We start from the raw sequence: 26,399 nt of genomic DNA on the forward strand, positions 1-26,399 counted from the left end.
TTGTAGGAGGGGAAAGGCTTTCATGAGGGAGAAACAGGAAGGGGCAGGTGGGCCCGACACCTACCTGGGCGTCCCCTTCTGAGGTGCTCACGGCCCCAAATTAGCTATTACCAGATTAGTAAGAGAAGACCTATCAAAGGAGTATACCATGCAATCAATGGCAGTCTCTTAAAGATTGTTCTCATACAAGATTTATTCCCCAGCACCCACCCCCCACCCCAATTCACAGTGGAAGATTCAGGAGATTCAGAGCAGGATCCCACTGGTACAAGAAAGACCTTCTGGATTTTGCTCTCCTTCCCTCCCTCTTCCTCTTGCCAACTCCCAAAGCATGAAGTTACACACGTTCATGCAAACACGTAATATTCCACTCCTTTCCATCACCTCCCATTTTCTCCAGAGAGCTCACCTGTAACACAGCTGGCTCTAAGGAAAGAGATGTCCAGAGCATCTGAGAACCTCCCTAACTTTCACACTCAATGACTATGAAACAGGCACCTAGCCGTTGCCCTTCTCACTGTTAACTATTTTCACTCCCTGGCCTCTCTACCTTATCCATCAACCAAGAGCAAACGTGTTAGCACAACCCCCAACCTGCAGCACATGAAAATGGGCTCTGTCCAACGTCCCTCACCCAAATATGGGGGTGCTGGGGGAGTGGTCCCTGAGGATCAGCAAAGGGTTAATGCAAGAGGGAGAGGATAGAGAATTTGGCTTGAGCTCTGATTTGGGAGACAGAGAGAGGCAGTAGGCTGGCAAAGGTTTAGAACCAATGGTCATTTACAGGGCTTCTTTCACATGATTTGACCAGGGACTGCTAACACACCCTTCAGAGCAGTGTCTGCTGGTTATCAACACATCCTTACTTTGAGGGCTCACCCTCAAAGGAGTTAGGAAGCAGTATGGGAAGAAGAGCTGCTGGCTCCTCGGATGAATGCCACAACCATTTGTAAAGTGCTACTTCGCCACCTACCCCCTTGTGGAATTATTGCTTCTCCGGAGGAGGAGCAGGGGAGGAACTGGTACTTAAAAATGGGTATGATATTGCTTTGCTCGCTGCTCAGATGGATGGTCAAATGGAGCCAGGGGTTAACAGCACCAAAGACAACCACACAGCTCCAAAAGATTCCATGAGACCTCAGGACAGAGAGGCACTCACCAACCCCATCACCAGCTGATCCTATAGCTCAAGGTGACACAGAAAGGCTCAGCCCCACGTCACATTCACATTTCTTAAATTCTGCAAACACTCTGCAGTGCTGAGGGTCAGTCATTGAGAAATGCAGATGGGCTCAGGGACAGGAAGTGGGCCTGCTCTGCAGAACCAAAGGACAAACTTGCTTTGAGAACACAAATCAAATCATGGTAAAAGACAAAAATGGAAACTCTTGTAGCTGCTGTCTGACTTCTGTGGCTCCCGTGAGGTGAAGGAAAAGAGATGGGCTCTTATATCAGTGAAGGCCCCTGAGCACCCAGACCTAAAAGCAAACAGCACTACCACCTCAATATTGATTCCCCAAGGGGAACCACTATTCCTCCTTTCTTGCCTGCAGTACCACCCTATGGAGAGAAGTCTCCCTTGGGGCAGCATGTGCTCACTTCAGTGACTAAGCACAGAAATGGTGTCTAGCTGGCAGCAAGGTAATGAGTATGCTCTCTCAGCAGGCTTCTGCATCAGCCAGGCCACCCAGCACAGATAAAATTCAGGGGACAGGACTGGGTTCTTCCCTTGCCCCATCACAGTAAGTGGGGTGGGGAGAAAAAAACCCTACATCACAGTGACCCCCTCAAAGGAGTCTCTCCTCAGTGGCTCCTGGAACTGGCAGGGTCTAGCTGATTCAACTCTGATTGGTCCAGAAGTTCAAAATCATCTCCCTCAGCATCAGTGTCAAGGTCTGAACTAGGAGCCCGGAGGAGGCCTCTTGTTGCTCTTCGGGGAGGTGGGCCAGAAGGGTCTGTCTGGGAGGCCCCTGACAAGGCCAGCTGGATCATGCCCTGGGAGACCAGGCTGGCAAGGTTGCTGGTAAGGTTAGATCCTCCAGGAAGGGACCCAAGCAGGAGCTCTGGCAGTGCAGCCTCATCCCGACTAGCAGGCAGGACCTGGGTATCCCCAGCCCCTGGTGGGGGGCGGTACATCACGCTGGGCATCCCAATGCTGGTGTCATCTTCATCATCCAGGCCAGCAGGATCCACATTAATGGAAGGGAAGTCTGGAAGGTCTCTGGCAAATGATTCCTCAGGATCACTGTGACCATCTAGGTCTGAGAGAACACAGGTATGTGAAAATGGTGGCTACTTGGCCCCTTGTGCTCCAGGCCCAAAAAAACAGGTTTTCCCCTACCCTGTACCTTTTTGTTTTGTTTTTCGAGACAGGGTTTCTCTGTAGCCCTGGCTGTCCTGAAACTTACTCTATAGACCAGGCTAGCCCTGAACTCAGAGCTCTGCCTGCCTCTGCCTCCCAAGTGCTGGGATTAAAGGCGTGTGCCACCACCGTCCGGCTTCCCTGTTCTTAAGATAAAGCAAAACCTGTGGGACTGGTTGGCTTTTCGTCATCACTCAGATGACCATTTGCCAATTAGATGACTAACTGCCACAGAACTGCCTGTCTTCCTCTACTGTGCCCATGAGGCCAGAGGCAAAGACTAATAATGGACTGGGGGCTTCAAGAAAAGCAGCAGTATCAGCAGTGCTATACCACACCCTCGGGTGACTCTGCTACTTGAGCCACAACCCAGGAGAGGAGGGCAACAGAAAGACCCCTGTCCAAGGAAGCTGTAACACAAAAGTCAGAGCTACTACCAACTCAAGTCAAAGGTTCTCACCTTCCGAGCCTTCTGTGAGAGGTGTCTGGCCCCTTGACAGGTTAAATGTGCCATTGTCTGTACAGGAGACCTCAGCATCAGAGTGCTCCGAATCTGTGATAGCCAATTCCCTGGCCACAGCAGAATCATCCAACTTATAAAAAGAAAGCAGCAAGTCAGAGATGATGCCGCCACCAATTCGCTTTACTAATGCAAGCCCTAGAAGAGACCCAAGCCCACCAGTGAAATCAAAGAGAGATGGGAACTGCATCCACCATCTTGATGCCTGTTACGGTGTGTCCCTAAAGGAAACATTCTTTCTCATCAACCTTTTGAGCTCAGACAATCCTGGGTAACCAGAAAAATATACTTATTAACCAAACCTCTAGAAGGACTGGCTGCTGAAAAGTTTCTGTCAGCTCCAGGTTTTCCCTTGATGGAAAAGTATAAACCCAAGGGAACATGCTGTTCACCAGGCTCAAACTGAGTTCTAAGGCCCCATACAACACCAGGTTCTGTCCTCAGCACTGCTATTGAGAATAAGGGGAATCTAGGGTCTTTGAGGGTCCTTGATAGGCTTAAAACCTGGTTACCATCTTAATGTGAGCTGCCAGACAGATAAAGAGGAATTAAGAAAATGGGCCCAGTGGAGCAGCTTCCACACAAGATACCTGAGGACAGAAAGCAGCAAGCTCCTCTTCACTGTCACTGTGGTTGTCCAGGGCACGTTCTGGGTGTAGAGCTCTGCGGCGTACTATGTGGAAAGAGCAGAAGACCTTGATGCCTTCAAGGGAAAAACTCCCTTTGAACTCCAAAAACACCATAACACAAGAAAAGACCCTCTAAATAAGGCTCTAAGTCTAAATAGCAATGTCTGAAGGTAAGGATGCTGAGGCTAAGTAGTAACATGAGATTAATCTCTCCAACATCCCTCCTTCTTCCAAGCCCTACACATCTCTAGAGATTCTTGCTAGAAGATAAACTACCAAACCACTCAGCAACTCTGAGGATTTGCCAGGGATAAGAGGGCACAGTCATAGGGAAGAGAAGGGAGGCGCTCACCTTGGCTTTTAAGGACTGAGATTTTTCAACTAGTTGGCCCAGATGAAGCTGGTGACCACATATGGGATTCTTTGGAGGCCAAGGTTTAATGAAACACCCAAACTGGTAACAGCAGAGAACGGGGGACATTGGTGCTCCCTTTTGTGTCGGGCACCTATGCTGTGCACTTCTGGCATCTATCCACTTTGGAAGACAGCTTTCAGTAATGGAAAGAGGCTAACTTTAAAGTGCAAAAACCCTACATTAACATTTACTCAGTTCAAAACCACTTGAATCTCAAGGCTGATGCAAAGATTATTTAAAACTGTATATGTAAGCAGTCAATATGGTGCCCAGACTCTTGGAAGGTGTTTCATAACAGCAGATGGACTATGGACATTTTCAATGTCTTTCATTCAACTTGGAGCTTTTCTCAAACTGGTTTAAAATGAAGGCCTAAGGATTCTAAGTCATAAGAATTGGCAAGCCTGCCTAGGTTTCTCAGAAATAAGATATTACACTTCCTTACCACTTTGTATTCCTACCAACCATCCCCTACTTCTACTTGAAATTTTTAAAATTACTTTTATCTAGTTACTGTTTCTGTATACATGTGAAATAGTATACCTGTAGAAGTCAGAGCACAACACACTGTGTGTGTGTGGGGTGTCCTTCCATCATGAAGGTCTTAGGGATTAGACTGAAGTCATCAGGCTTGGTGGCAAGCTGCTGAGACATCTCATGGACCCTATTTCCTTTGCTTCTAAAGACTTATCCAGTATGTGAGGCCTGGCTTCTCTTTCTCAAACTGTCACGTAGAAGAAAGCCACCCCATGACACTTACATTGTCTTTCTCTCTGCTTGGACATCATGTAGCCACGGACACTGAAGTCCAGCCGCTGCAGAGCTGGCTTCAGTCGCACATAGGCTCGATCCCACAGCCGGTGATAGACAGCCAGAGGCCACATCATGACAGTGACAACTAAGAGTGGAAACAGTAGGGTAATGGAGACCGCACAAAGCAATCCTGCCTACCCTCTGCTACTGTGTCCTAATTCAGAAGGGGCAGAACAATTCTGCTTCTTTCTGCTGGTCCCCTCACTAACAATGCCTGTTATATACAGTTTTTGAGAACGGGACATCTGTAGCCTCCACAGGGTACAGGTCATGGCTATCAACAATATAATATGCCACAGACAGCAGAGGGACAGAACCAGGAAGTGTGGACGTATAAAGCAAAATGGTGACAACCAGTGATTCTGAGATAAATTATGTACAAAAATAGTACACCTAGATGCCCATCGTGGTGGCGCACACCTTTAATTCTAGCACTTGGGAAGCAGAGGCAGGTAGATCTCTGTGAGTTCAAGGCCAACCTGCTTTACGTGGTGAGTTCCAAGACAGCCAGGGCTATACAGAGAGTCCCTGTCTCTAAACAAACCCACAAAAATATAAGCAAAATAAAATACCCAAAATTTCTTCCAGCCTCAAACAGTACATGTCAACAAAAAGTAACTCCATTATAGAAATGTACTTCAGAGGAGGGAAAAGTCCTCCAGAGCGAGAACAGAGAAGGAACTCAGAACTGTCCGGAAACCTTCTCCATACAGAGCCAGTCCTTCAGGGTGGGACGCCACATGCATTAGTGAACCCTCATCAACGTCTACACCTAGGTAAGATGGGCTGGGGATACACGTGAGTGGCACAACACTTGCCTGACATGCATGACATGCTGGGCTGCATCCCCAGTACTGCAGCACCCCAAAGGAAAATGGAGTACCAGTTCCATGTGAAAAGACATTTAACGACACTAATCGTGCCCTGAGGATATGAAAAAGTCATTGTTGGAGAACAAAAATATTAATAGCACTCTTCCAAGACCAGTGGTCCTCAACCTGTGCGTTGCAACCCCTTGGGGTCAAATGATCCTTTCTCAGGAGTTACATATTAGATATTCTGCATATCAGATATTTACATTAGGAGTCACAACAGTTATGAAAATAACTTTATGGCTGGGGTCACCACAACATGAGGAATTGTATTAAAGGGCTGCAGCATTAGGAAGATAAGAACCAATGCCCTAGATCCAAGGCTGACCATGACTGGAAAGCTCTGAGCAGCGTACAGCTTGTAGGGGAAGTACATTAATACTTACGCATCAAGTAGGACAGCAGGAGCCCAGGGATGTAGCGGCCCAACATGGCCAAAAAGGTCAGTATCCCACAGCTCAGCAAGCAGAACTGGAGAAGCAAGAAGCAGTAATAAGTTTCTGCCACCTAGCAAAGGACTGGGGCGGGGTGGGGATTAATGGAGATGTGACTAAAGGTTCTTTATGCTCTGAGTCAAGCATAGACATGTCTGAACAACAGCTACGGTTACTCGAGTCTACTAGGGATTCTCCTTGGGCAGTCAAGAGAACATTCCCTTCTACTCAAGCTTCTTTTACATGGCTAGCCCCATACAGCTGACCTTTCATGCCAGGAAATTGCTTTGAGTAAGTTTGAGCCAAAAATTCTCTCAGAAAACGCTTATTAGTGGTGGGTTTTTTTAAAGTAAGAAAGCAAAAATATAAAACCCTATAATTTATCATATTCAATATGACAAAGAATGCCCACAAGCAAGCTTTCCTTCCCTTCTTGAAACAAGAAAATGGCCTGCTCTGTGGGGCTGGAGATGAAGCTCAGTCGTAGAGCTTGCCTAGCATGCAGAAAGCCTTAGATTCAATTCCCAGCACAGAAAGAAATTTAAAAAGAAAAAAAAAAGAAAGAAAAGAAAACGGCTACTCCAAATGACAAGCACACCAAACACGGAGTCCTGCTCTTGCCTTTATTGTAATGGCCAGAAGGAACCCCTTCCTATAACCTCCCTTTGTTTCTATGAACCTCAAGTCTCTTCTTCCCTCAATAAGGACACATCATAAAATAGGATTTCAACTTAATATGAGCTGAACTGATGGTCAGAGCTGAAAGTTAAAAGGGAGGTCTTACCTTGCCTGGGTTTTGCTTTTTGAAAAGCAAAAGATTCCTTATGAAAATGGTCCCACTAACCCAGACTTCAGCTACATGGTGGCAGAGCTCGGGGACGCTGAGCAAACGAGGGTGCACAAAGCCCCAACTACGGGAGAGAGAAGGGGGAGCTGTGAAAGGAGGCTGTTTAGGGTTCCCTACCTGCTGCGCAGGAAGCCAATGCTTCCGGGTTTAAACGGGCTGGGAACGGCTAGTCCCAGGTGCTTTGGATGTGGAACGTGTATTTCTTCTTGGCTTACCAGGCTGAAACTTGAATTTGGGGACTAGGAAGACAAACTTGTTCTGACAACTCCACTCTCTGAGCAAGTGGCTCAGTCCACATGTATAAACCTGCCACTAGCTCCAAGGCCCTTTGGGCTCAGAACACCATCTTCACCACACTTGGACCATTGCAACTCCCTGTGACTGCAATCCAGGGACACAGTAAAAGCACAGTCTGACGGACTCCACTGCAGCCAAGAGGGAGGCAATGTGAGGGGGTAAAGCAAAACCAGAAACAATCACAGCAGAGGAAATTCCCTCTATCAGACATGTGGGGTGGCTGGATTAAGGAATGGAAGCAGAGTTCTAAGACACACAGGGAGGGATCTTTAGCACTGCTTTGCTGATGCCAGGAACCAATGTTTTCTGACCCAGAACTTAAAAACAGCCACAGGTCACAGAAAACACCAAATGATGCAGTATAAAAGCCAGGAGACAAATTAGCTCCCTCTGTGTTTTCACGCTGCGGCTTACTAACACAGCTACTTCCTGGGCATGTCAGGCTGTAAGTCACTAAAGCTCCTTCTCCAGAGTTCTCATACTATAAGAGCGAGAAGACACTGCGTACTCTCAACCTGAACTTTGGGACTTGTGATTATTTCAGAACGGACTAGGTGTCTAATGCTGTGTCCAGAACATGGGGCTAGGGACATGTGACCAGAACAATACAACAGAATCCATCAAAACAACAAAAATAAGTAACTGGTATTCCATACCTCTCGTTGTCTAATGCGTCAGGTCTTGGCACTACAACAATAAAACAAAACAAACACCAGTATTAGTTGGTAGACAAAACTAAACATGAAAATATTAGGCTGTCTCTTGGTCTGACTGTTCAAGTTTTAACATTTAAGAAAAAGTAAATTGCTGGGCGATGGTGGCACACACCTTTAATCCCATCACTCGGGAGGCAGAGGCAGGTGGATCTCTATGAGTTCCGAGTCCAGCCTGGTCTACAGAGTTCCAGGACAGGCTCCAGAGCTCCAGAGCAACCCTGTCTCGAAAAACCAAAAATAAATAAATAAATAAATAAAAATAAAAATTATATTAATTGCCAATAAAAAAAGAAACCCCATGTTATACTACCAGAATTAGGAAGCTAGACAATGGAATAATGGTTTATGTGTCTTCAAACGAGAAAATAAAGGATTTTCCATGAGGAAAGAAAGGACACATATGTACCATTAGAGCTGTGCTAACTACTTCAGCCTACAGCCAAGGGGTATGAGAACACAGTTCCTCCATCCCTGAGTATGTCGGACTGCTCAAACACATCACCTGCCAAACTTCTAAGGCATGTTGTAACTACTCCACCTCTAGAGATTTGCCTGTGCTCTGAATAATGTGGTCTTTTGACATTCAGACACGAGACAGGCTGACTACTTAAGGACTCTATAAAGCTCTATGCTGTGGTCTAAACGTCCTGCCAACACTTCAACCCTGAAATGTCCAGAATCCACGTCAGTTTCCTTTTCAGGGTCCCACCTGACCCAATCTCCATTGCCTCTGTCCACCTGTGGTAAGTGCATGCCAGTCCCCCACTCTTCCTATTCTGACCGTATCCACTAAGGATCAATACTAAGCTATCTTTCTTTTTCATGCTCTCCAAACACCCATCACTGAGTTTCATGGACAACATATTTCTTCCTGCAGAGATACAGCTGCAGTTTCCCAATAGCTTCTGCCTTTCCCTTGGTTTACGCCATCCACCCTATAAAACGCCATCAAATTAATCTTTACTCTCAACTCACTATGTCTCAACTTTTTGTCTGTTTGTTTGTTTTTCGAGACAAGGTTTCTCTGTAGTTTTGGAGCTTGCTCTTGTAGACCAGGCTGGACTCAGAACTCAGAGATCCGCCTGCCTCTGCCTCCCAAGTGCTGGGATTAAAGGCGTGCGCCACCACCACCCGACATAATCTTAAAAAGTTTTTAAATGATCATTCACTACCTAAACATGTAAGCCAACTTTCAAGAACTTATAAACCTAAGTTCTCTCTTAAAAACAGACTTCTCATCCCTACCAAAGTGTTCAATTCTGTTCTCAGGAGACCCTTTGCAAATTGTGTTTCTTTTGTTTGTAGAGAGGATCTCGTATACTTAAGCTAGCCTCCAATGCTCTGGACAGCGGAGGCTGACTCTGAAGTCCTGCTGCACGGGCTGGCATAACAAGGGTATGACACCACGCTGCACTACTCTGCAGTGCTTTAATCAAGCTACTGGCCTGCCTAGAAATGTATTCTTTCTTTGTCTTTTTTGTTTGTTTGTTTGTTTGTTTTTCGAGACAGGGTTTCTCTGTGGCTTTGGAGCCTGTTCTGGAACTAGCTCTGTAGACCAGGCTGGTCTCGAACTCACAGAGATCCGCCTGCCTCTGCCTCCCAAGTGCTGGGATTAAAGGCGCGTCTTTCTTTATCTTCCATATATTTTGCTTCATTCAATGACTGAAATAGGCAACAACTGAAATGGGGATAAAATACATGAATTTATCAGTCACACACTGCACTATATTGCTGATATTGTCCCTTGAGTTGCCATTAATTTTTCTTTCAATAAGTATGTTAATTTTTCTTTCATATAAGTTTTTGAAAAAAGAAACCATCTTTTTTTTTTTTCTTTTTGTTTTTGTTTTTTGAGACAGGGTTTCTCTGTAGCTTTGGAGCCTGTCTTGGAACTAGCTCTTGTAGGCTAGCTCACAGAGATCCACCTGCCTCTGCCTCCCGAGTGCTGGGATTAAAGGCGTGCGCCACCACCCAGCTCATATTTCTTTTCCTTTGGGGGGTGTTCAAGACAGGGTTTTCTCTGTGTAATGTCCTAACTGTACTGGAACTCTTCTCATAGACCAGGCTGGCCTCGAACTTAGAGATCCACCTGCCTCTGCCTCCTGAGTGCTGGGATTAAAGGCATGCACCACTACACACAGCAAAAAAACATATTTATTAGAGGTTATTATATAATTTAAAAGAAACTCTTGGGAGGTAAATTGATGCTGCCTGGAGCTATACATGGTAGTACATACCTGTTAATGCCCACAGCTGGGAGGAAAGGCAGGAGGATGAGGAGGTCAAGGCCATCCTCAGCTACACAGTAAACTGGAAGCTAGCTTGGGCTACATGAGACACTGGGTAATGTTTTTGTTTTAACTGATGACCAGGCATGGTGGTGCTCAAAAAGGAGAGGTAGATGAACCTCTGTGAGTTAGAGGCCAGCCAAAGCAACACAGTTAGACCCTGTCTCAAAAAAAGGGATGGAGAGATGGTCTGGCAGTTAGGAGCACTGACTACTCCTCTAGAGGACTGGAGTTTGATTATCAACACCCATGTGGCAGTTAGCAACTCTCTGTAACTCCAATTCCAGTGGATTCAATGCTCTGTTTTGGCCTCTGTGTGCATTAGGCACACAAGAGATACACAGACATACATGCAGGCAAAACATCCATTCACATAAAATAAGAATGAATTGATGCTATCTTAGTAGATAACAGTATCCAGTAAGATCATTTACGTCTAAAAGACAAAACAAACAAACAGGGGGCTGGAGAGATGGCTCAGTGGTTAAGAGCACCGGCTGCTCTTCCAGAAGTCCTGAGTTCAATTCCCAGCAACCACATGGTGGCTCATAACCATCTGTAATGAGATCTGGTGCCCTCCTCTGGCGTGCGGGCATACAGGGAGGCAGACTGTTGCGTACATAATAAATAAATCTTTAAAAAACAAACAAACAAAAAAACTGTTAAGACTATATTCCTCAGGCCAGTTATACTGACATCACCACCTCAGGTGGCAGACACAGATCTGCTGACATTAATGTAACAACAGGGAGGCATAACCCAGCTCTACGGACCCATACATGAGGCATAAGCTTTTCTTATTTTTTTTTTTTTTTTTTTTGGAGACAGGGTCTCTCTACATAGCCCTGGCTGTCCTGAAAATCACTATATAGACCAGGCTGTCCTTGAACTCATAGAGTGCCTCTCTCTGCCTCCTGAGTGCTGGGATTAAAGGGGTGCTCCACTATCTAAGGCCAAAGGCTTATGTTTTTCAAATGTCTCCTAAAACAAGCAATTCAGACTTCGGGTATTAGTCCCCAGCAACACATATCCCTCAAAAACAAACAAACAAAAAAGCTAAAGGCAAAAATCACATAAAAAGTTGTTGCCATTCAAACTGTTGTAATACTACAAATCTTACCTGTTATCTCAGGCCAAAGTCTGCTCTTCCATTGATCAATACAGACAATGATCATCAAGCTGAATGCAAGTAAAAACACAAAACGAAGGGATGTCAGTGCAAAAAACCTACAGAGAAAGAAAACAGAAGAAGGTCACTAAGCACTGAAGCCAGTTAAGAGAGATCACATGTGCACTGTGGGCTGCAGTGAGGACACCCTAGTTCTAGGCTTTAGTGGCTGCTCAGATGTTAACCAGTCAGACGCCTTGTTTAAATCACACCAACTTTTCAGACCTCAGCTATTTTCCTATGGAGACAGTAATTTGCTTCTGTAAGGGAAAAGGACTAAATCAAATAGCCTCCTGCAGATCCTTTCGACTGTCCAGTCTGTGCAGTTCAGAGACAAGTTAGGGCGACAGCAAGTACTGACTTACTAAAGGGAAGTGCTGATACAAGTCAGTGCAGCCTATCCCATCCCTATCCCACCCGTCCCTGCATCTCTCACTTGTCCCCCACCATCAGTTCTCTGTTCCTCCACTTCCACTGTCAAGTCATACACACGTCTTGATATAGCAATACACAATCTAGGAAGCACAGAAGAAAGTGTATGGTGCTTGTCTTTCGGAGACTGGCTTAATATGGTTATCCCCAGTTTTATCAAGTGGGTATGTGTAAGTATCATTCCAGATAGGTCTTCCAATAGAGCCCTGGTTTTCCTGGATCTCACTATGTAGTCCAGGCTGGGCTTGAACTCACAGAGACTACCTGCCTCCTGAGTCCTGGGATGAAAGGTGTGCTTCAACAATACATGGCATTCCACTTTATCAGGTTTCTCAATGAATCCAGACCTCATCACATCAACTGGATAGATTTCGAGCCAGTGACTTTCAGGGATTTGTCTGTCCCTGACTTCTTAGCACTATGGTTATAGATGTGTGATCACACCAAGCTTTTACAGGGGTGCTGGAGATCTATGTTCAGGTCCTCCTGCTTGCATGCCAGGAAGTTTACATATGCAGCTCCCCATCCCCAAGTGGGGTTTATCTGATGACAGCAAGGATGGTAGTTCAACATACAGAGATATGTGTAGCACATCACATCAATAAAATGAGGGGGCCTGGGAATATAGTTCAGTTGGTAGAGTGCTTGTCTAGTATGTATGGGACCTTGGGCTCAATCCCCAGTACTGTATAAACCAGGCATGGTAGGGCATGCCTATATCCATCTTTCAAGAATACCCTTTGTTGTTGTTGTTGTTTTTTTTTTTTTTCTGTTTTTTGTTTTTGAGGTGGTTTGAGAGAGAATGGCCCCCCAAAGAGGGTGGTACGGTTAGGAGGTATGGCCTTGTTGGAGTGGGTGTGGCCTTGTTAGAAGAAGTGTGTCACTGTGGAGGCAGGCTTTGAGGTCTCATATATGCTCAAGCCAAACCTAGTGTTTCAGATCACTCCCTGTTGCCTGTATGACACCATGATGCAACATGGTGATAATGGACTAAACCTCTGAAAATGTAAGCCACCACCCCAATTAAATATATCTCCTTCATAAGAGTTGCCTTTGGCGTTGGAGAGATGGCTCAGAGGTTAAGAGCACTGCTATTTTTCCAAAGGTCCTGAGTTCAATTCCCAGCATGGTGACTCACAACCATCTAGAATGAGATTTGGTGCCCTATTCTGGTGTACAGGCATACATGTAGGCAGAACACTGTATATGTAGTACATTTTAAAAAAAAGAGTTATCATGGTCATGGTGTCTCTTCACAGCAAATTTAGCTAGAAACCCTAACTAAATCAGAACTTGGTACCAGAGACTGGGATATTGTTGTAAAAGGCCTGATGCTTTAGTTTGAGGGAATATAGATTTGGGAGCTTGGGTTAGGAAAGCAGTAGAATGCTTTAAGCGATGCTTAATGGGCCACACCAGTAGGAGCACTGAAGACAGTGGTGCTAAGAGTGATTTGAACTGTAGGGCTGGCTCACGAGGTTTCAGAGAATTTTATATGTTGCCTACACATTGTTCTTGTGATATTTTGGTGAAGAATGTTGCTGCTTTTCGTCCTTCTCAGAAAAGTTTGCCTGAGGCTAAAGTAAAGAGTTTTGGAATAATTCCCTTGGCAGAGAAAATCTAAAGCAGCCTAGTATAGACTTTGCTATGTGGTTACTAGTGTTAACTCTAATGAAGATACATAATAAAAAGGAGCAAACCAAGCAAGAAAAATATGTGAAGAGAAAAAGGAGCACAGGAAGAGAAACAGAGCTAAGTTCTGTATCCAAGGGGAAAAATAGATTTAAGAAATGGAATAAAGGGAGTAGTGACCTCAGGGCAAGATCCCACTTAAGATTTGAGAATCGGGTGTGGTGGTACACTAACTCCAGCAGTTGGAAAGCAGTGCAGAGGCTGATGGATCTCTCTGAGTTTGAGGCCAGTCTGGTCTACAGAGAAAGTTCCAGAACAGCCAAGCTTAGATAGTGAAGGAAATCATGGGAAACAGAAAGTTGGTTGTTGTGGACTGTAGACCCCCAAACCCTGAATTTCTTGTAAACAACTTGTTATGCCTGCAGCTGCTCTAAGCAAGAGACCCTCAGGAGTTCCTGATGGCAGGGGAGTAGTTTCTGGTGGGTTTGGTTGGGGCATGGCTATCAGTTAAGGATCCCTATATAAGCTGCCCTGTGAAGCTGAAGCCTGGATTGTCTTGGAGACCCCAAGATATTGGACATGCCAGAGTTGTGGGATACCTAACAAGAGAAACTGCTAATAGGGAGTGGAACCAGTCTAAGAGAAAAGAAGTCTGTTTCAGTCAACAAAGCTGAAAGGAGTTGGGGATCTGAAGAACCTTGCTGCGGAATATCTGTGTAGACGGTAAAGATGTGTCTTTGCCTAGGATGCCTTCTGATTGGTTTAATAAAGAGCTGAATGGTCAATAGCTAGGCAAAAGAGAACAGGTGAGATTTCCGGGGAGAGAGAAAATTCTGGGAAGAAGAGAGGTGGAGAGATGCCAGCAAGATTCAAAACAAGTCAAACATACAGTACAGAGAAGCAATGGAGCCCCTTGGCAGAATGTAGATTAATAGAAGCAAATTATTTAAGTTATAAGAGCTAGTAGGACAAGTCTAAGCTAATGGCCAAGCTTTCATAATTAATATAAGTCACTGTGTTGCTATTTGGGGCTGGTGATCCAAACATTCTCATAAAAAAGTGTGCTTCAAGGAGGGAGAACATGAGCAAGGAAATCAGGACCACGAGGGATGCACCCGCCCACTGTGACAGTGGAACTGATTTATTGTGAGCCCACCAAGGCCAGCTGGTCTGGGACTGAATAAGCATGGGTTGAAACTGGACTCTCTGAGCATGGCGGACAATGAAGGCTGATGAGAAGCCAAGGACAATGGCATTAGGTTTCGATCCTAATACATGAACTGGCTTTGTGGGTGCTTAGCCTGTTTAGACGCTCACCTTCCTGGACATAGATAGAAGACCTTCGTCTTCCCGCAGGGCAGAGAATTTGGACTGCTCTCCAGTATCGAGAGGGAGGGGGAATGGTGTGGGGGAAGGAGAAGAGGAGTGGGGATAGGGGGAGGGGACTGGGGGGAGGGGGCAATATTTGGGAGGAGGGGAGGGAAATGGGAAACGGGGAGCAGGTGGAAATTTTAATTAAAAAAGAATAAAAAAAAAAAAGTGTGCTTCAGCTGGCTCATGCCTTTAATCCCAGCACTTGCGAGGCAGAGGCAGATGGATCTCTGTGAGTCTGAGGTTAGCCTGGTCTACAGAGACAGTGTCAGGACAGGCTCCAAAGCTACACACAGAAACCCTGTCTCAAGAAACAAAAAAACGAAGCCGGGCGGTGGTGGCGCACGCCTTTAATCCCAGCACTCAGGAGGCAGAGGCAGGTGGATCTCTGTGAGTTTGAGGCCAGCCTGGTCTACAAGAGCTAGTTCCAGGACAGGAACCAAAAACTACGGAGAAACCCTGTCTCGAAAATCCAAAAAAAAAAAAAAAGAAACAAATAAATAAAAGCTTGCTTCAGAACCTTTTGACATCTGTCATGGAGTTTGCCCAGCTGGTTTTCCATCTTGCTTTGGGTCAGTATTTCTTTATTACGCTCCTTTCCCTACATCTGGAACCGTATGTATATCCTATGCCATTACATGTTAGATTTGTTTTTTAATTTTGATTGGGATTACAGTTAAGGGACTGCATGAGTCTCAGAGAGACTTTGAAACACCGTTGAGACTGTGATTGCCTCTGGGGACCGTGAAGTTGAGCCGAAAGCATTTTCACATTACAATATGGCTACAAGCCTTTGGGCACCAGTGAGTGGAATGTTGTGGTTTGAAAGAAAATGGCCCTCAAAGGGAAATAGAAATCCTAAGACAGTTTTGAGTTTTTTGTTGTTATTTAATTGTTTTTTGAGACAGTTTCTCCTGTCCTAGAATTCTCTCTGTAGATCAGCTGTCCTGGAACTCACAGGGATCTGCCTGCCTCTCCCTCCTGAATGAGGGATTAAAAGTGTGCACTACCACCACCACCTGGCAGCATGTCACTGTAAGAGTTAAGATCTTGTTAGGCTACCTTGGTTGTTCTACTTTTTATTTTTTTCAAGATTTACTTATTCATGTATTTTGTGTATGAGTGCTCTGTTCATGCACACCACAAGAGGGAATCTGAAATCTGATCCCGTTACAGATAGTTGTGAGTCACCATGTGGTTGCTGGGAATTGAACTCAGGAACCCTGGAAGTGCAGTCAAGTGCTCTTAACATTTCTCTAGCCCCATGACATTCTCCATAGTCAGGGGCTGAAGTAATCTTCTTGTTTCAGCCTTCAAATTCTGAGACTACAAGCAAATACCATTGCATCCAGCAAAACACAGCTTTTTGTTTGTTCATTGGTGTTTTCAAGGCAGGTTTTCTCTGTGTAGCCCTGGCTGTCCTGGAACTCACTCTGTAGACCAGGCTGGCCTCGAACTCACAGAGATCCTTCTATCTCTGCCTCCCAAGTGCTGGGATTAAAGGTGTGTGCCACCACTGCCCAGCAAGACACAGCTTAGCTACCTAGTGAGTTAAGAGGACAACCTGGGTTGTCTTATAAAACCTCTTCTTTTTTCTCTTTCTTTTGTTCCTTTTTTTAAAAGGGAAACAACAGACTTAACCACCTATGAAATATCACATTTGATCCTGCACCCCCCCCCAAAAAAAAAAACCAAGAGGAAAATGCAAGGCACCAACACCCGCCTAACACAGCTCTGCTCTGCTGTTCCAGTGGCATGAGGTATTCATTCGCCTGGTCAAACAGGTCGAAGTCACCAAGAGCTGGTGGTCATTAGTCATCACCTTGGAACACCTTCAGATCAAAACTTGCCTAATGACATTATGTAGTCACAGAACGAGCTCTAAGGATAGTATTCCTATCCTAAAAACCAAAAAGGCTAGGGAAGGAGCTCAGCTGGCAGGGTTCTCTGTATGCACTAGGCCCGGCTTTGATCCTTAGGATTTAGGAAGTAGAAGCAGGAAGAGCCATAGGACTTCACAGGGAGTTTAATACCGTGCTGGGTCACATCAGTCTCCAAGCTGGACATGGTGGCACATGCCTTTCATCACAGCACTTGGGATGAAGAGGCAGCAGCCAGACTGGTCTACAGTGTGTTCTAGGACAGCCAGAGAGACCCTGTCTCAAAACACCAAAAATAATAAAATTTTTTAAAAAGTAAAAGTTTGTATAAGACAGATTAATTCCTAGCATCGAAAATCAAGAAGCCTTACCTAGGCATACACATGAAGACAAACACACACACAGAATTGGTAAAAGAACTTCAGATTCTGTCCACAGACATTTCTGTACAGCAAACAGCAATGCATACTACCTGTACACTTTAAAATACAATACAATAAACTGAAGGATGAAAGGAAATGAGACTCAGAAACCCAGCCACCAGTGACAACTCTATTCCAGTTTTCCTATTCCACCACTTAAAGGCACAATTAAAGGGCACAATTATTCAAGCGATTAAAGAATGAAGGCAGCTTAGCAGGAATAAACTCGAGAAATGCCCCAGGTCACTAATCTCCTCAAAGTCAGCACATCTTCCCAACAACTAAGCAAACTCAATCAGGCCACACCGAGGGTCGCCGCTCCCCAGTGCTGCAGCTGCTCCCTTCCCAGCACCCGCAGCACTCTCCAAGGGGAAAGTCAGGCTGCAATCACCTTTCAGAGCACTGGCTGCTGAGAGGATGTTTAGCTCTCCTTTAGAGGGTAGTTTTCCCAAGACAACAGCAATAAAAATACTGTTTTCCAGTCAGGCATGGTAGGCAGCACACACCTGAGAACCCCACACTTCAGAGGTGAAGGCAACAGGATCAAGATCTGGCCTACATGAGAACTTGTACAAAAACAAACAAAAACTCTTTCCTCCAAACCTAGACTGTCACAACCCTACCTTCCCATTCTCACTGCCTATACCTCACCTGAACAAACTTGAGGACCCACTTAGCCATGGGCCAGCAACCCAAGCACAGAGTAGTAAAGGCGAGGTGTGGTGGTCCTGGTGGACCAGGACTTAGGAGGCAAACGGAAGAGGATCTATACAGATCTCTGTGAGGAGCCAGGCACACTTCAGTCAGACCCTGTCACAAAATAAACAGAAATAATAGAGTCGAGAGGCATGTGCCCTACCCAAGTGCAGTTGTGTTTACAATATGACACGCCAAAGTAACAGTAAGGGAGGGGGACATGTGAAAGACAAATGGTGGGAAAACAAAGAAAGAGAGAGAGACAAGTGGTAAGGAATCTGAACAAGAGGGAATAAGGAAAAGGACATCCAGACCAGGAGCAGGGCTGCACACCTATAATCCTAGTACTCAGAAAACTGAAGCAGGGAGGATAAACAGTTTGAGGCTAGCCTGAACTATATAATGAGACCTTTCTAGAAAACACACACACAACTCAAGCCCCAAATCCACAAAGTTTGTTAAAAAAGCATACAAAACATTTTTCAGCAATTACAATCAGCATAAAAACTTTCCAACTAAGCAAAAAACAACTACAAATACAGCCAACTCGGACTATGAATTATTTAACTGGGGGCTTTCTTTGTCTGTCAGTCTTTCTGCTTACTTCAGGCTCATCCATATTTTTCCTTAACGACTTTCCTTATTTCTAAGGGCAAGCATATTTGTTGAAGGTTTAGAAAATATAAGAAATAATAAAATGCCGAGCGTGATGGCACTCAGGAGACAGAGGTGGAGGCAGAGGCAGGCAGATCTATTTGAGTTCGAGGCCAGCCTGGTCTACAAAGTGAGTTCCAGGACAGCCAAGGCGTGATGGCACTCAGGAGACAGAGGTGGAGGCAGAGGCAGGCAGATCTATTTGAGTTCGAGGCCAGCCTGGTCTACAAAGTGAGTTTCAGGACAGCCAAGGCTACACAAAGAAACCCTGTCTCGAAAAACAAACAACACAACAAAAGGAAATAATAAAAATGAGTATATCACTATGAAACAACCTGGTTTGCACCCCACCTTTTCCAGCCTGGAATAGCTAGCTACCTAGTGAGAAAGGAAAAAGGAAGAGAGAGATGGTGAGGGGATAGTGTGGGGGAGGGAAGGGAGAGAAAGAAAAGAAAGAGAAGGAGAGAAAGAGGAGAAAAGGAAAGGAAGAGAGAAAGAGAACTATAAACCTGAATCTGATCATGCTTCTGAAATCAACCCAATTTACAGGAAACATGAGTCAGGAGTGTGCTAAGTCACAGGGAGCCAGTGGCAAAGTCTCAAGAGCAGCCTCTGGACAATGGATCTGCTGGGAGGAAGCAGACATAACACACACACTTTAACTATTAACCCAAGAAAAAGGAGATTTTTGGTCACTTGTTTTTAACGCCAAAGCATCCTTTTTGAGGGGAAAAGCAGACATCTCAACACTGCACAAAATTTTTTCCATATGATAAAAATAACAGCATCTTAAACATCTATTTTTTACAGAGGCATATATGAAATTAAAGTTTTGAAAATGGTCCACCACCCACATATATGTTCTGAAAAATTAGTACTTTATTTTAAAAATATTAACATATAAAAACATTGGGAGGCCAGCAAGATGGCTCAGGATAAAGGTACGGGCTATCAAGCCTAGCAACTTGAGTTCAACCCCTGGAGCACACATGGTAGGAGGAGACAGACAACTCCCACATTCTCTTCTGACCGCCACACTTGTGTCCCTGCGTCTGTACACACACACACCCACACACCCAGACACAAAACAGAAGTTGGAAAGATAGCTAGGCAGTTAAGAGCACTTGTTCATGCAAAGGATCTAGGTTCAATTCCCAGAACCTACATGGAGGTTCACAACTGTCTGTAACTTCAGTCCCAGGGAATCCAACACCCTCTTTGGGCCTCCGAAGGGACTAGGCATGCAAGTAACATACATACATACACACACACACACACACACACGTAGGCAAAACACTCATGAACATAAGATTAACAAGTCTAAAATAAACAAATATAAACAAACAAACACACAAATCACTGGGAAGTATAATTTAGTGGTTTGAATGAGAATACCTGAATGCTTAGTTCCTAGTTAAATTATTGGAACTATTTGGCAAGGATTAGGAGGTGCGGCCTATTGGAGGAGGTGTGTCAATGGAGGTGTGTTTGTTTCAAAAGTCCATGCCAGTCCCAGTATCTCTTTCTCTACCTGCTGGCCCTGGATGGGGATATAAAATCCTCAGCTACTGCTCCAACAACATGCCTGCCTGCTTCCCAGCATGATGATCATGGACTAACACTCTAAAACTCTAAGCAAGTTCCCAATTAAATATTTCTTAATTTATCTATAATTAAGATCAATTTTTTATAACATTACCATAAAATCACCCTTCTAAATTATCTAACTCAATGGTCTGGCATATATTCAGAGTTGTGCAACTATCACCATCATCTAATTTTAGAGGATTTTCACCATCCTCAAAAAACACATACCATTATCAGGCACTTCGTATCTCTTCTATCCCCAGCAAAGGTGTTAACCAATGAGCTTAGCAAATGTTGCCAAACTACTCAGGCTTCTATCAGTCACGTCTGTTTTCCCACAGAGTCCCAAGAATTAAACATTATCAGTTCTTAAAACTTATTAAGCAGCCAGACACAGTGGTGCACAACTCTGATCTAAGCACTCAGGAAGCAGAAGCAGGCAGAACTCTGGGCCTTCAAGGCCAGCCTGGTGTACATAGTGAGTTCCAGGATAGCCAAACAAAACAAAATAAAGTTATGCAGAAAATGGTAACACAATTTCATTTCTATGTACTTTTAAATTAATTTATTCTATGCATATGAATGTTTCACCTGCATGCATAAACATGCACCACATGACTGTTTACTGGATCCCTAGAACTGGAGATGCCGTGAGTCACCACGTAAATCCTGGAAACCAAATCCAGTTCCTTCGCGAAGCTAAAAGTGTTCTTAACTACTGAGCCATCTCTCCAGTCCCTACACTTTCATTTTTAAATTATCAGTGAGACCAAAGGTTTCGTGTGTGTGTGTGTGTGTTTCTTTTTTTTTTTTTTTTTGGTTTTTCGAGACAGGGTTTCTCTGTGGCTTTTGGAGCCTGTCCTGGAACTAGCTCTTATAGACCAGGCTGGGCTCGAACTCAGAGATCCACCTGCCTCTGCCTCCCGAGTGCTGGGATTAAAGGCGTGCGCCACCACCGCCCGGCTGTGTGTGTTTCTTTTTAAAACAGGGTTTCTCTTTGTAGCCTTGGCTGTCCTGGAACTCACTTTGTAGACCAGGCTGGCCAAGAACTCACAGCGATCCACCTGCCTCTGCCTCTTGAGTGCTGGGATTAAAGCCAAGAACTCACAGCGATCCACCTGCCTCTGCCTCTTGAGTGCTGGGATTAAAGGCGTGCACCACCACCACCCGGCTGAGAGTAAGTTTTATATAGCCACTAGTTTCTTTTTTTTGGAATGATGGTGTTGTATAGCCCAGGCTGACCTAGAACTCACTGGATAGCTGAGGATGACCTGTAACTCCTGATTCTCTTACCTCAACACACACATCCAGATGTCTGGACTATGGGCTTATACTATCACACATGGATTGTTTTCCTTTTGTAAATTGTCCCTTATTTGCAGGTGGCTAAAATTTGATTAAGCTGCTAGTTCAAATAAAGTATGCTTCTTGGAATAGCAATCTAGTGTCCAAAAAAGACCATGAGAAATTCTAGAAATAAACAATTTTCTGGGGGGCTGGAGAGATGACTCGTGGTTAAGAGCACTGGTTGCTCTTCCAGAGGACCTGGGTTCCATTCCCAGCACCCAGCAATTCATAACTGTAATTCCAGTTCCAGGGGACCTGACATCAAAGCTAACACTGATATTCATAAAATAAAAATAAATAAAAATTTTAAAAACCTGCAATTAAAAAAACAACAACAACCAGTTTTCCGGGAGTTAACTATAGCACGGCTCTCCAGTACTAACAGAAGTTAGAATGTTGCCTAGCATATAGGAGGGTCTAGATTCAGTCCATTCAGTACACAGTAACATAACATAAATGGTGATGTCACATATATTTTCAAATTTGTTATTTATAGGCTCCTTTGTCGTTACAGAGCATGCCTGTCTCTGTTGCACTTCAGAACAAAGCATCCCATTCTATAGGGACAGTGAGCCCATTATTGTGCAGCACTTGTGACTGCCTAACAAGTTAATGAGCCTGTCACTAGTAAATGAAAAGGAAAAATTAACCCAACCTATATCACATAATGATAGCTGTTGCTTACACACACACACACACACACACACAAAAAAAAACCAGAAGTGAAACCACCCACCCTAAAACAGAGAAAGTACCAACCTTACAGACAAAAACTGAAGGTAAGGCTGGCGGCAGCTCAGAGACAGAGCATGTGCCTAGCCTTCATGAAGCCCAAGTTAACCCCAGCTCTAAAACAAACAAGTGACTAATCCCCCTCATCTGCAAAGGGACACAGCTGAGGAGGACATTGTCGGAAGCCTCCTAGGCCACCGATGAGACAAAGGAGGCCAGCCAAGGCAACAGACTCCCAAGAGCAGAGAGGGCCAGTTTTGACTACCTGAACCCTTTCTTTAAGCAAAAACAGTAGGAAAAAAGAAAAAGAACTGATCAGCAGAAACATTCGACAGTGTTTTCGTCTAAAATTTGCTTTCCCCCAGACAGTCCACGTCCCAGCCAGGAACTCACTACACAGAACAAGCTAGTCTCGATCTCAGAGATCTCCCTGTTGAGTGCTTGGGCTAACAGCCTGCACCACTCTGATCCATCCATTTGTGCTCCAAAGAACGATGTCTCTATCCAAAGGGGTTTTCCTTGCCATTTCAGGAAATATTAAAGTTTTAAAACCAGCAATGTTTATTTTTCTAAATAAAACATTTCCAGAACTCATTCAAGAAGAGGGTGGGGTTCCCAAAGGGATGGGGGTCCCCTCATTTCCTAGTCCTACCGTTTTCTAGCTGCATCTAACTCCGTAAATTGGAACTCTTGTACGCCCTTAGCCACTTTGCAGATCACTCTCAATCTTGTGTTTTAGGGAAGGATAACTTTTTAAATCATGCAAACAACACAGTCTACAATCACACATCCCCCTCAGACTTCCCCATAGAGAATGGTTAACACTGCCATAGTACACAATCACACACCCTCACACGCAGGTAAAGAATGGATAACCCTGGTAACAATGGTGATGGTAAAAGCAATTCTCATGAGAGATCGACAGGTAATCAACTGTGGGTTATGCCCTTATCCCCAACAACCACCCAGAATCAGACAAGGTTGGAAAGGAGCCCCGAGGTCCATAACTCTGTGAGCCCAGAGCTGCTAGTGAAGTGGGGGAAGGAGCCTGCAGCACCCACACATTTCTTGGGCTCCTTATCACCTGTGAGTATGATCAAAGTCACAGGAGCCTGTTCCTTTCAGACCCTGTCACGATGCACTCTTGCTGACTTTCATGGTCTCCCTGAAATCACCCACCTGCCGGTGGTGCCGAGACTAATGAAAATAGAGGGACGGCAGCTCCTATCCCAAAGACAGGACCAGGCCAGGACCAGGGGTGAGGTGTGCGGTAAGACTTCTGATAGGGCCACCATAATTTCTCTGGAACCTGGGTAGGGGGCTGTAAATACTATGATGGTATGCTATATGCACGATTTCTTTTATGAACTATTATGTGGAGGAGTTAAGAGGCCATACTCAAAAACAGCCTGAACCTATAGAACACTGCAAGAACTTTGTTCTCTGAGTTTGAACGACGTGTGGACAACTTGCAGGAGGTAGGTCATCAGGCTTGAAGGTAGGTTCTAGTCCCCACTGAGCCACCTTTCTGGCCCTCGGGTAACTCTTTTGTGCTACTGCCCAATCTTCTGACACCCCAGCTTTTTTTGTCATTATTCCCGACAAATAGTGAAAGAAACGTTTTTCAATTTGGTTTTTCTGACCTAAAGTAATGACCCTTTCTCAAAAAGTCTAAAATCTAAACAATCATTTTTTACTTTCCTAAGTGAAATGGCAGCGCCCACAAACACGAGTGCAATCTGTTTAAACCTCAAACCTCAAAGGAAGCTCATTTCTCCCCAAACCATCCTACGACCACCAATGCCCAGCTACTCTCAACTATTTATCCCCTTCACAAGGTGTGACTCCCCTCCATAAATGCCGTGCTCAATTTACTCTCTAAGTCCTAAACCACCAGTCCCTCCCCCAGCAGGATTCTGGTGCGAGATGGGAATGTAACGAGAATAACTGGATTGTGGCTACGCGGCAGGCGAAATACCAGGAAACGCCAAAGATAAACACCAGCCACAAGGTTTTAAGAGATACAGCACACAAGAGGGGTTCTAAGAAAGACTGTAAACACAGACTTAGCTTAAATAAACACTACCAGGGTCCAGGCACAGCATGGTGGCCAATGTCTATAGCCTAACCTTCAGGAGGTAAAAGCAGGAAGATCAGGAGTTCAAGGCCAGCCTAGTGTACACAGGACCAAAAAAGAATACACTGTTGGACACCAGCAAATACGGATGCAGTTTAAAAAAATGTTGCAGTGCTGGAGAGATGGCGCGATGGCTAAGAGCACACACTGCTCTGCCAGAAGTTCAGTGTCCCAGCACTCACAATCACCTGCAACTCCAGCTCCAGGGGGATCCGATGCCTCTGACCTTCATAGGCACCTGTACTTGCTGCCCATACTCTCTCCTCCCTCTCTCTCTCTCTCTCTCTCTCTCTCTCTCTCTCTCTCTCTCTCCCCCCCCCCACCTTCATAGGTACCTGTACTTGCTTCCCATACTCTCACTCACTCTCTCTCTCTCTCTTTCTCTCTCACACACACACACAGATAATTAAAATAACAAATATAAATCCTTAAAAACACATTCCATGAGTCAGGCACAGCGGTGCACTTCTTTAATCAGTTGGTCTACAGAGAGTGGTCCAGGCTAGCTAGCGAGAGCTATATGGTGAGGCCCTGACTCCTTTTTTAAAAAGGGCTGTTTTTGTGCTCTCCCTGATGTACACCTCAACCTCACATTCTACAAACCGGTTTAATGTAGCCCGATTTCTTTTCCCTGGGAGTTCTGCCTGATAAACACTAACAATGGGGGGGGGGGGGAGGGCTGATATCTGAAGCCAAAGAAACAGTATCAGAAATAGATGACATGGGCCTGAAGTGTACCTCCACTGCCAGAGCACTTGCTCGGCATGCACAAGGTCCTGGGTTCGAGCCCCAGTCCCTAACACACACACACACACCCCACTTTGTTTTCTCAGACTTACTCAGGATAGTCTCATCTCACGCAGCTCTAGAGGCCTCAGTAATGTGTCAGTTAATTCCCTTGGAATTTGATCAGTACTTTGGTTATTAATAAACCCAAACCGTGCTTGGTAGACTCTATGAAGCCCGAAGTCCGCCTAGGAGGTTTCACTGTCCCAGAGAATGAAACAAACAGATATTTAAACGCAGTGCCTCTTGTGAGGCTAGAGAGAACTCCTAGCTCGCAGACATCTTCAACCCCCTTGATTGTAATCCATGGTTAAGGATGCCTTCCTAATTCCTCAGAAGAGAGATCCTAAGTGGCTCTGAGAAGGCTGACATCTCATCATTGTTTCCTAGTCCCCTTCTTTTCTTAAACCTCTAATTCTCTTCAGGCTGAAGCTCCAAACCGACTTCACCAACTTGACTAGGTGAGACGGTATCTAACATGCTAATTCATGCTAACCGGTTCAAGCTCGTTTTTCTTCTCACAGCCATGGATACCTTTCTACAAGACCTTCTGCCTCTCCTCCCACGGTAAGTTAAAATCTCTGGAAACCACATTGGGGCAGGCAAAAGAAACAGGACATAGTCTCAAAGTGAACTAGCCTTTTCTGGCCAACAAGAGGAACCCTGGCTCACTGCGAGCGACTCAAGATGTGACCAGAAGCTCCTGGAGAGTGTGCGGGGCGAGGGTGCCGGCGCGGGGAAAGCAGGGAAGACGGGAAATCAAGCCCTGTGAGGATCCGGGGTGTCAAAGACTGGAGGCGGGCGGACAGGCGGGAAAGGGGCAAGTGAAGCATCATTAGGCGAGAACGAGAAGCAGCCAGGGCGGCGAAAGGAAACCGGGCAGGGCAGGCGAGAGGTAGACCCCGAGAGCAAACTGACGAATCCGCGCCTTGTAGGGGTTAGCCAGGGTCCCGTCCGGGTCTCTCACCAGAACGCCGCGTTCAGCCCCAGGCAGCACAGGGCGCTCCTGGCCGGCCGCTCCCACACCAGGGCTGCCTGCACCCGGCTCAGCAGAGGCTCGTAGGGCCCCAGCACCTCCACTAGGGCCCGCTGCGCCGCCTCAACCTGCTGGTCGCGCTCCCAGGAGCCGGACGTAGCTCGGCGGCCACTGAAAGCCACCCCCGAAGCTGCGCCCGGGGCAGCAGCCACCCCTTCGGCCTCCTCCATCTCCCCTCCAGCAGCCACAACATCCGGGACCACGGCCCGGTAGTCACAATAACACCGACTGCGCAGAAGCGCGATTTGGCTGCGGAGGGGCGGGGGGTACGGCCGAATCGACCCGTGCGGGCGCATGCGTACAAACGCTAGCGCGCCTCGCTGCGT

General features: G+C 45.5%; 1 protein-coding gene across 1 annotated transcript; it reads right to left on the reverse strand.

Moving 5' to 3' along the window:
- Positions 1-222: 222 nt before the first annotated feature.
- Retreg3 (reticulophagy regulator family member 3) lies at positions 223-26,332 on the reverse strand. Its single transcript, XM_057776359.1, has 9 exons — positions 26,005-26,332; positions 11,314-11,420; positions 7,846-7,876; positions 6,830-6,956; positions 5,998-6,082; positions 4,687-4,824; positions 3,473-3,555; positions 2,823-2,955; positions 223-2,261 (listed from the first exon to the last, which is right to left on the reverse strand). The coding sequence occupies exons 1-9, from the start codon at positions 26,241-26,243 to the stop codon at positions 1,804-1,806; spliced, it is 1,401 nt and encodes a 466-aa protein (XP_057632342.1). The 5' UTR covers positions 26,244-26,332; the 3' UTR covers positions 223-1,803.
- Positions 26,333-26,399: the final 67 nt, after the last annotated feature.

Source organism: Chionomys nivalis, chromosome 7 (genome assembly GCF_950005125.1).
Source record: "Chionomys nivalis chromosome 7, mChiNiv1.1, whole genome shotgun sequence".
NCBI classification, from domain to species: Eukaryota; Metazoa; Chordata; class Mammalia; order Rodentia; family Cricetidae; genus Chionomys; species Chionomys nivalis.

Bases quoted from the DNA above. Each gene is read 5' to 3' on its own strand.
- Retreg3 (XM_057776359.1), bottom strand. From the start codon at position 26,243: ATGGAGGAGGCCGAAGGGGTGGCTGCTGCCCCGGGCGCAGCTTCGGGG. The intron at 7,877-11,313 runs GTAAGATTTGTA...TTATTGTTGTAG, and splicing joins ACTTTGGCCTGAGATAACAG to TGCCAAGACCTGACGCATTA. The intron at 2,956-3,472 runs GTATCTTGTGTG...TCTTTTTATAAG, and splicing joins TTGCTGCTTTCTGTCCTCAG to TTGGATGATTCTGCTGTGGC.